The sequence below is a fragment of the Papaver somniferum genome, chromosome 6, assembly GCF_003573695.1.
Source record: "Papaver somniferum cultivar HN1 chromosome 6, ASM357369v1, whole genome shotgun sequence".
Lineage (NCBI taxonomy): Eukaryota > Viridiplantae > Streptophyta > Magnoliopsida > Ranunculales > Papaveraceae > Papaver > Papaver somniferum.
This window is the reverse complement of record NC_039363.1, coordinates 128,259,542-128,269,834: the sequence shown is the minus strand read 5'-3', so window position 1 is coordinate 128,269,834 and position 10,293 is coordinate 128,259,542. Positions and strand designations below refer to the sequence as shown.

Here is a 10,293-nt window from a genome sequence, read left to right as displayed (position 1 = left end):
TTGTATCCTCCAGATAAGTGGTAGAGACACACAGTAGCGTTGAAGTATTTATAGAGAAGTGAAGCACAAATACTGAGACCAAGAGGGATACTAATCAATGTCGAAATTACCAATGTGGGTTGTTCAAATCACTTGATAGGGTTTCTATTGACTTAGTGAGACCAATAAGAATGTATGTTTACGAAACGGAAAAAGTAAAAGTAAATCATCAGAAACTGTCATTAAGAGTTTGGGCGTGGAGTAGTAAATGAAATTTACTAAAGAAATGGTACAAAGAAACAAGAACATAAATACTGAAATCTAAACCCCTAGACTCGAGGATTTGCTTTGCTGTCTCCACACATGGAAAGAAATCCAACGAATAAATGCTTCTCACTAATAGAAAAAACAAATCCATTGCCCATATACCAAATGCATACATAAGCTAGTCGTGAACATTGGCCAATAGGTGCACTAGAAGGTGCAAGTTATTTAGCCACACTAGCTATTAGCTACGACGAATCCCGCACTTGCACGGATCAAAAATATGTTCGTCTGTCAAGCGGGATGGACATGACCAAAAAGACCAGCCCCTTCTAGTCCATGGAATTCAACCCGCAATCTAAGACAGCAGATTCCTGTAGTCCTCAAGGAAGGAGAAGCATGAATATTCAATTTCTTTGTCCTTGTACACTCGTATACAGAACTTATTCTAATGAGCTTCGTCCAACCAAAATTTTTTATTATGGAGAAAAAATGATATGCAGATAAAGCACCCAAAAGAAACAAGAAATTACCTCAAAAATTTATCTGTTTACCTTCATTTAGGATTAAAATATAACATGCTACGTTTTTCAACTAAGTAACCAACATCTGACAAGGAAGGCAAAGTAATCTACTTTTCCAGTATAACTCCACAAAACTGCTTTTGAGCTGATAATCTACTACTTTAGATGGTGAGTCAAAATTGAAATTAAATCCTAAGAGAAAAAAAGAACATGTACAGATGGTCAGTTCTCCAGAAATTGTATTTACAACTGTTCCTCTCTATCTATCAATCTCTCTCACACATCAATCATCGATGGTTTGAATCTCACCCATCATGATACGGTTACTCTTTACGTTGAATGCCAAAAGTGATGCTGCGCTGACCTTTTTCCCTTTCTTTCCTTTCTTCTTGCCTCCTCCCTGTGTTAATCCTTCTGAAGCTGCTCCAACGGTACCTGCGAGGCCCAAGTCCCCGTTGCGGCCTATATTGTTCTTATTTTTTACTTCTCCTACAAAAGTCCCAGCAGACTTGCGGTCACTGCGAGCTTGAAAGGCAATCTCAAGTACGTCAGCTGACAGCATTTCCTTGTAGTTTAGGAACTTGTCGATGAACTTATGATCAGGATCATACGATCCAAGATTCTCTATCAAAAGTGTCACAGCCTCTGAAGTTGATTGCTTCAGACAAAATTCCAGGAAGCTTGTGTCTGGGGAAACAAGGAGTCATCCAAATTAAATTAGAGAAAGTGGGCAACGGTGAGGAACAATAATTCATATAGAAGTCAAAAATTATTACAGCAAATAAATATTTAATGGCCATGAGACACATAATGTTTAGTCTTTAGATGCAGAAGTATTACAAGTAAACTATAATTGACAGTTTATGCCCCAGCTGATACCATTAGTCGTCAGAAAGGGGTACTGCAATTATTTCATTTTTTCAAAAGAGTTCCACTTCAAACAAATTCATTTTCAAAAGCAAGGTTAATAAATTACTCATAATAACATTACTGGTAATACAAGAAATTTCATGTCTTCGTTCTTGTGGTGTTAAAATATCAAATGTACCTGTAGAGCCGATAAGCCTAAACGCCTCGTTCTCACACCAATCTCTGAAGTCCATAGCCTCTGGGAAAAATAGAACCAAAACGGAGAGATGAGATGCTATGCGAAAATAGACATTAAAAGATGACTGCATTTCTTTTTAACAAAATAATTGTGGTGTCAACTAGAGATAGATATTGTTGGACACGTGGTGGGTACTGCGGTCATTTGATTTAAATTCACTTTCAAGCCCAACATTTAAAAACTCCTTCATCCACTTGAATTTTGGTTACTCTCCTGGATTCAGTCCTCTTTCCAGAAATACAAAGGACCAAAAATGCAACTGAATTGAGTACTTTTAGGATTGCTGCTTCGAACACCAAAACTACCTATTCATACGTTGCATCCAAAAAGAAAAAACCAACAACACATGAAATCAAATGGGCACCAAAACGTGAAAAACGCAAAGATCCCAAAAGATTGCAATAGCCATACCCGAATGCTTGGCATCCCTCCTCTCTTTCAGTGAGGACTGGGCAGCTGGGGAGGATGAAAGAGTATAATCAACAGGCTTGTTGCCTGTGGACTTCTGCCGACTTGCCACTCCTCCTTGTGTACCCTTCACTGTGCTGCTTTTGGATCCCCAGTTGCTTGTGTTTACAGCTGGAAAATCAAACCTGCACAGAAGCCAAGAACTTGATTTAAATCCTGAGGATAAATTGAAGTGTAAGACAGAACACCAAACATTCAGTTTCACAATGTTCCTTCTCATGCATCTCCAGTGTTTCTTTTCATTATACTCCTTCGGGGACTTTTGGGGAGTACTAAAACCACATTGTGCGAGATGCTACTAGATAAGTTCTTCAGGCTAACGCAACCATAGTTGATAAGAGCTAAGTTTTCCTGTAGTAATCAACTAGCCTGTATGACCAAACAATGCATTTGTATTCTTCACTTCACTTTTCCCTTTCATATCCCAAGTATATGGCTGCTATATTTGTTTCTCAAAGGACATTGCTAATTTGCTATGACTACTGCATTTAAACCGTGATAAAGTTGGAACCAACAGAATACATATTACAAAACACAAAAAATACATACACAAATATCTAGAGCAATGCTGACATAGGCTGCCGAGATAATCATCTCGAGACTCAAAATTTGAAGTACGAACCCAAGAAGAATGATGCAAGTATAAGAAGATTATCGAACAGTATATATAGAGTCCTCAATGGTTGTCTTCGTCAAAAGAATCACTAGATGCAACAATTAATGTAGTCGAAAAACGGGCATTTCTAGTTGAGAAGGTTCTAACAATTCAAAAGGGAAAACTAGTGTGATGTGGATTATGAAATTTAAAAACAATTATATGGAAATTTAACACGTAACAGTAACAAAAAGAAAGTATGAGGTAGATTTTGAACGTACTGATTCAATTCTTGTTTTGGTTGATCAAGAGGGCCCCAGAATAAATCATCATCTGCCATAGATTTTGACTGAGCATTAGCAGCAGAATTGATGTGGATAGAAGACGTTGATTTAGATGGGGAGGTTCCGGCAATAGGCCATGAAGCACCACTTCCACGAGTGTTCTTGGTAGCTTGGACTTTTTGGGGGGTTGGAACCTGCACCTGATGCTGCTGGACAGAAGGCCCTCTTTTCTCTTGCTCCTTTTGGATGTCCCTTAAGGATGTTGGTTTTGACAGCTTCCCTGGCTCAGTAGACCAAGCTGGAGCAGGCGAAGGGTTTGCTGGTTCCCCTTTCCATAAAACGAAATCTCCTAAAGAAGGACCTGATGGGGGTGCAGGTAAAACCTCCTTCTCCTGCTGCACTTGACGAGTGTTCTTTCCTTTCTCCACGGGGCTTGATGCAACATGAACATCAGATGAAACAACTGCAGGTGTAGCCTTACTCCCAGTACCCTTTCCCTTTGCGGACTTTTTACGACTCTTTTTGGTGTCTTTTGCTTCAATAAAATTGGAATCGTCAACCGATGAATCCACTTGATTGGTCATAACTGGTAGCGGAGGCTCTTCTACAACTCTCTCATAGGACTTGGCAAGAACTTCTTCTGCCAATAAATCATGTAACTGGCTCTTCTTGTTCTTTTGCGGTGGAAAACTTCCAGAAGATTTACCTGGCATAAACATCTCATTCCCTGCATCATGATAGTTATCTCTGGTAGGGTTTGGCTCCAAAGTAGGTACAACCACACCCCAAGGACTCGAGAAATTTGAATTAACGGAGGAGGATACAGGCTCAGAAGTAGCAATTTCTTTTTGTGCCCTCCATTGCTCCTCTTGTTGAATTTCCAAGAGCGACTTTGGTTTAAAACCAGGTGCAGGTTTCCAAGCTCGTTGAACTGAATGTGTTTCTGCATTTTGCAATGACTCTGAACCACCCCAACCTTCAACAGTTTCTATTTCATTACCCAAACTGCTTCTCTGAAATGAGCTTCCAGATTTGATATCCTCTGTCTTCCCGTAAGATTCCCCATGAAGTGCTGCTTCTGCTGCATCACCTGCATACGAATCCAGATTACCACCTTCAGAAAGCTTAGGTTGTTGCTGCGAAGATGCCGCAGATGCGCCGCCTTTAGCCTGGTCCGCAGATTGTTGCGCCTTAGAATTCTTTTGCTTCCTGGACTTCTTGTCTGATGTTTTCTTCACCTCACGTACTTCCACACTTTTTTCTTCTCTCACAGTGTGGGGCTCAACTTCAGATGGCTCAACACCTGCAAAAAGTGAAGAACCTACGTGATTCAGTTTTTCATGTATAAATATTCTACTTAACACGGACACCAAAGAAAATGCAGAAGCAACATCACCTTCTGGACATGCTGAAGATAAACTTGAAACTGAATCACCACCCTTGGAAATATCTTGTGATATGTGGCCCGGAACTACAGCATCATAGTTACTCGAAACAAGACCGTTCTTCTGCAGAACATGGAAATCATCCAGAGATTTCTCTGTTGCCTCCTGCGAAGGTGTACCATGTGCCACTGCTGGTAACACATCTTTGTTTTGATTGTGACCAATGTGTTCAGGCTGAGCAGTAACCCAACCATTTCTAGGAATTTGGCCTTCAAAGATATGATGTGGCAGGTTTGATAATGGAGAGACTCCAGAACTGACGCTAAGTCCAACATCATTAGAAATTTGAGGAGGCCCGGTCAAACTGTTACTAGTAAGGCCACCTTGCGAATTCGGAATAGATGCCTGTGAATTCATCATAAATTCATGCGGGGGACGAAGCACATGGTGATCAAGAGGACCACTCCCTGCTGCTACAGCAGCAGCCTGAATATGCGCATAAGATGGATCACCGAAGTGCTGGTGAGATTGCCGCTCAGAGAGAACCTGTGAAAGCAACTGTTGCTGCCGTAATAACTGCTGCTGCTGCTCCTGTTTTTGCTGCTGCTGCTTGAGCAGCAAGAGTTTGTCAAGTACTGAAAGTTGTTGGGGAACGGATGCCTGGGAATGCAATTGAAGTTGAGATAATAGGTACTGATCTTGCAACATAGATAACATTTGAGGGTCTTGAGAAAGAACAGAAGACAGCAGGTTCTCCTTGGTTGCAACGCCTGAAGGATGATCTACATTTTGACCAACCATACTAGTTGATGAGGGTAGATTCTGAGGCTGCAGCCTCTGTTGCTGTTGATGTCCATAAGGAGACAGTGGAGGGAAATGCTGATTCTGATGCAAGTCTGTTTTCTCATGGTGTATGCCACCTTGAACAGGAAAGTTTGACCAACCACTAACTCCATTATTGGCAACAGGGGACTTGTCAGCCACGCCTTGTAGCAAAGACATCAAGTCCATATTTTGAGGAAGGGGAATCTGGCGCGGACTGTCAACTGATTGTAAGAGTTTTGCATGTGGAGGAGTTTCAGGGACAATATCTGCGTTTGGAACCATGGGCGCAGCATCTCTCCCTGGCCAATAGGAGTGAGGACTTGGAATTGACCTCTGTCGTTCCAATGCCATTTTCTGGGCCAGGAGATAATTGAGATCACGTCCACTATCCCCTCCCATTGAAGGCATCCCACCAGAATTATTACCAATATACCCTTGCAAACCTACAGTTCCAGAAAAAAAGTCTATAGTAAGATACAAGTTATTAAGGAATGATCATTTGGAAACATCATCAGAAAAGTAGCAGAAGACTGTAACAGGAGCTGTAAATCATGAGACGGAAAGTTTTACAGCTAAGGACAATGTAATATAAACCAGAGAGCACTTATGTGCCTGAAACAACCAACCTTCAGAAAACTTATCTAGTGCGGAACTGCTTGTATTTCCAGACATAAGTGATTCCAAGTATCTATTATCAGCTTCAGCCATGGAACCTTGTCTACTTCTTGGGTCAGTCTTTAGGATGTCAATCTCGCTTGGAGCTGCATGATGCATTCCCATGCTACTAAACTTAGACACATTTAATGGCTCTGATATGTCACTTTGTTTAGGAGCGGCAAAACCAGGTGGTGGCCTGGCTTTTGCCCTTAAATGGGGCATCACATCCCCAAGTGATGAGAAGGGTGTATCAGGTGGAGCACCTGCTACACGAACCTCCAAGTCTATGCCAAAAAAGCCAGCTTCAAACCACCCAATAAGATCACTGCCGGAGAAAGGACCTTGAATTTGACCTTGTGGGTCTTTGTAAAACAGAGATAGATCTTCCGGCGAAGTCTGCGGTAAGAACTTTCTGGCTTCCTGCTCCCTATCCAACACCCCGGACGGTTGTCTTCTAATAATAGGATCACGAGATGTTTCTGAGTGGAACCCCTCAGTACTTCGCCAATTTGGCTCAGCTCTGTAGTATGACGAAACTGCAGCACTACTCTCCCTTTCAGGATCCCGGTCTTTCTGCGAGCGCGACCTGTCCATATCTGTTCTTGACCTACTCTCATTTGGAAGACCTCTCCACTCATGCAATTGACCATGTGAGTGCTCCCCGTGAGACTGAGATCTCCAAGGAGTAACAGGATGGGCAGAACCTTGTGCACCCACTTCCCTGATGACTCCCGCTTCATCAGCTTTCTTCCGGAGAAAGCCATCTGACCTCACAGCTGCCCAAAGAGAACCTTAAATTAGCAAATCAGGACAAAAAATGTATGCTTCACCAAAAAAGTCTGAAAGTCGAAAAGTTTCAAAAATCAGATTCAGCTTATTGATCAACAAATTCATAAGCCTTGAACGTGTTTATCGTCTACACTACTGTGTTTGTACAAGAAATGGAGATCATGTGATCAGTACCTTCTGCGACATATTTGCTATCACGGTGGCTGTGGGGGTTTTGAGATGCTTCAAACTTCATGTCAGAACCATGAGGATGCACGTACTTCTCTTTTGAAGGGCTCCGAGAAAAGAGACCACCTTTAGAATTGTCAGCACTTTCATCCTTATAATCGTCAGAGTGAGGTGGCAAATCATCTGCACAATCAGATAAACCCTAGTTGAGCAAATAAAACTCTCCAGACTTTCTAACTTTATGCATGTACACACTCATTTGGGTACTCAAAAGGTATCACGAAAGGCCATACCAAACTTGTTTCGCCTTGATTGCACCCCATCTGAAGTATTCCTACCAACAGATCCATCTTTCGAACTCTGGGGCAGGCCACTACTTACTATGTCTCCTTTTAAAATTCCGTTCAGAATAACCTACACAACCAATACTGCTGTTAGAACACTCCTTTGAGTAAAATAGCATCACAAGATTCTCTGGAAGATAGATTACCGATTCTTCTGGAGTGGGTTCAGATAGAGCAAGAGGCTCTAATGAATCTTCCTGTGTCAGAGAAGGAATCTCTGCAAACCCATCCAACGGCTTCTTATGGGATCTCAAATCAGTTGTCCTGAAAAGATCAAGCAATTTTGTCCTACTATATTTTAAAGGAGAAGGATCGCCATGCCCACTTTCACCCCTCTCCAAGACAGAACCTGATGAATAGGACTGAGAAGAAACGCTCTGCATAGAATTCCCAGCGGACCCACCCCTTCCACGACCAATAGAAAAGGTTGGAGGAGCATTTTCCCCTCGGCTCCTACCATAACCAAATGAAGTCTGTTTGGTTGGAATTTGGGTTACTGGATGAGGAGACTCTCCTTTTCCCCGGCTTTGAGAAGCAGTAGATCGCCATGGCCGGTAGTGATCCCCCTCCCTTTCGTCCTTTCCGTGAGGAGATAGATAGGGTAATCCTTTGTCACGAGGGACCTCACCATCTCGACCAACATCGAGCTTCTCACGCCAACTTTCTGATTCCTTCTCATCTGGCCCCCAACGTGTGTTCCATTTGTTCTCACGACGCTGATCATAGTTGGTATCTCGATTACTCGAATCAGCCCAGCGTTCGGATGGGGGTCGGCGAACTTCTCCAACACTCCTGTTAGAGGAATTGTCCACCCACCGGTCAGTCTTGCGGGGATCCGTAAGCTCCTTGTCCCCCTCCCTCCACCGATCCCTGCGAATAGCAGAACCGGTGTCTCTTTCTTCATCGCGCCAGCGGTCACGACGACCAGATTCCAGATCATGCACTGTTGGTCTGAAAACATCCCTTTTCTTATCTGCCTCAAAAATTTCGTCACCAGATGATTTTGATATATCTGAGCGACCACCATAACCTGGATACGGGCTGAGATGGGAATCCTGTGTAGCACGTATCAGAAAAAATATGATAACAGTTAGTTACTTCTTTCCAGAAGAATAATAACCATGTCAAACCTGCATTCAATATCTGAAAATACCATTACATATGAGTTGGCCATCATAAAACCATCCAGAGATAAGCTTACCATTCCAGATTTGCTCTCCCCGGGCTTCGCCAGAAGCCACTGTGGTGAAAGAGGAATAGGATTATCAGATCCTTGCATATCTGAAGACAGAAAAAAGGAACCTTCATATCATAGTTCTCATCAATTGGATACCTTCCAGTTCAAAGGAACTGATATGTAAAGGAAGAAGCTAAAATTTCAGACGCAGCATAAAGTTTTCATTCCAATTAAACTGAAAACACTGGCCAGATGGAACATAACAGACAATCTAGATAATTATATTATTGCACCAAATGACACCTCATTAACACAAGGAGAAACTCGAGAACCAAGTATTGGACTATCATTGTTATTAAACTAACATGAGCCACACCTGTGGGCATTTTAAGGCCTGAAACTTTCATGTATAATGAAATGATCATCTGCAGCTAAAGCAAGTAGCTTCACTTGCTTACATAAAGTCTATTGGGTCACATGGAAAGGATGGACCATATTATACACCATCTATGTAGCTTAAAACATGTCTATTAAGACTTCAGCAAGTGCAATCACACTCGATGCAAAAATTTAAACAGGATATTTACAAAAAGTTACAGGTACTGTAAAGATAACTAGACAGTAAGTTCATCATCACCTTACAGAAAACAAGAACCATGTAAGATTCCAAAATCCAGCAAAACAAACTCTCTAAAACTGTACTCTTAAAGCTTTTTATACTACAAACAAACATGTAAGTAATACATCTTTTCATTTGCTGAGTTCTACCACACATTAAGACAACATTTAGCCAAGAAACCCCAAATAATCGCCATTCAACACAAGAATGCCTCTTTTTTCAGCTGATTTTGATATTCAAACACAAAAAAAATGCAATAAACAAATCAAACCAAAAAAAAAATCAGTAAACCAACAACACCACACAAAAAAATGTACAAAATTAAGACTTTCACTATCAAAAATCTCGAAACAATAAGAAGACCGAACAAAAACTACAGTCCGTAAAACCCTAGCTCATACCGTCGAATAAAACCTAAGTTTGTAAAATCTCAAAAAAAAAAATTCCCTTCCAGAAAATTAGGGTTTAGATATAAAATTTTAACACCATTCAATGCAGAAAAAATCATCTCTCAGAGCTGAAATCACTGAAGGAAAATAGAAAGAGAGGGTGTATGTACCTTTGGAGATCTGCTGAAAAGAGTTAAGAGAAGAAGAGACATTAATGTCTCGAGATTCGACATTGCTTGGTTCGGCCATGGCTGCTGAATGATGATCAAAGAGAGGGAGCTTGGGGGGAAAACAATAAAAACTGGAGCCTTGTTTCTTTGTAATACACAACAACTGATTGTATGTATGAAGAGGAAGATGGGGGCGCAAAGTTGGGATATCAAAACAGGATTAGATTGGGAAAAAAGAAAAGTATTATATCACCTACAGGCTCACGTTAGCACTAACCCTTAAGTAACCCTTTTGTTTGACCAAAACGGATATTTTACGTAGAAATTGTTTTTTGTCTGATTCTTATTTGAAGGGGGTGCGTATTGTACATCATAGGGCGTATGATAAGGTGACGGTAAGCTGCTCGTACTTCGGAGTTTGTACGTGCGCAATCGTGTGCCGCTTGTGGAGATGAAGGGGTTTTTGTAACCCTAGCTAACGAGTAACATTTAACTAGTTAAGTGAAAGACACTTAGCATCCTAATCATAACCGGCAGTGGAGAAGGGA

The 10,293-nt window shown here is 41.5% G+C and overlaps 1 protein-coding gene across 2 annotated transcripts; it reads right to left on the bottom strand.

Moving 5' to 3' along the window:
• Nucleotides 1–772: 772 nt before the first annotated feature.
• On the bottom strand, nucleotides 773–9,957 carry LOC113289252. 2 transcript variants are annotated; one of them, XM_026538457.1, is made up of 11 exons: nucleotides 9,746–9,957; nucleotides 8,592–8,671; nucleotides 7,537–8,445; nucleotides 7,340–7,460; nucleotides 7,053–7,229; nucleotides 6,059–6,865; nucleotides 4,619–5,875; nucleotides 3,220–4,525; nucleotides 2,287–2,468; nucleotides 1,816–1,875; nucleotides 773–1,454 (listed from the first exon to the last, which is right to left on the bottom strand). In XM_026538457.1, exons 1-11 carry the CDS (start codon nucleotides 9,822–9,824, stop codon nucleotides 1,051–1,053), a joined length of 5,382 nt encoding a protein of 1,793 aa, XP_026394242.1. In that variant the 5' UTR covers nucleotides 9,825–9,957; the 3' UTR covers nucleotides 773–1,050. The 2 variants fall into 2 exon arrangements, with proteins under 2 accessions (XP_026394242.1, XP_026394243.1); XM_026538458.1 differs by lacking the exons at nucleotides 773–1,454; nucleotides 1,816–1,875 and adding an exon at nucleotides 1,883–2,180.
• Between the last annotated feature and the right edge of the window lie 336 nt (nucleotides 9,958–10,293).

What these genes read in the sequence shown, in the direction of transcription:
- LOC113289252 (XM_026538457.1), bottom strand. Translation starts at nt 9,824, where the DNA reads ATGGCCGAACCAAGCAATGTCGAATCTCGAGACATTAATGTCTCTTCT. An exon ending in TAGCAAATATGTCGCAGAAG is followed by an intron (nt 6,866 to 7,052) that starts GTACTGATCACA and finishes CTCTTTGGGCAG; the next exon opens with CTGTGAGGTCAGATGGCTTT. An exon ending in ATCTTCAGCATGTCCAGAAG is followed by an intron (nt 4,526 to 4,618) that starts GTGATGTTGCTT and finishes CACTTTTTGCAG; the next exon opens with GTGTTGAGCCATCTGAAGTT.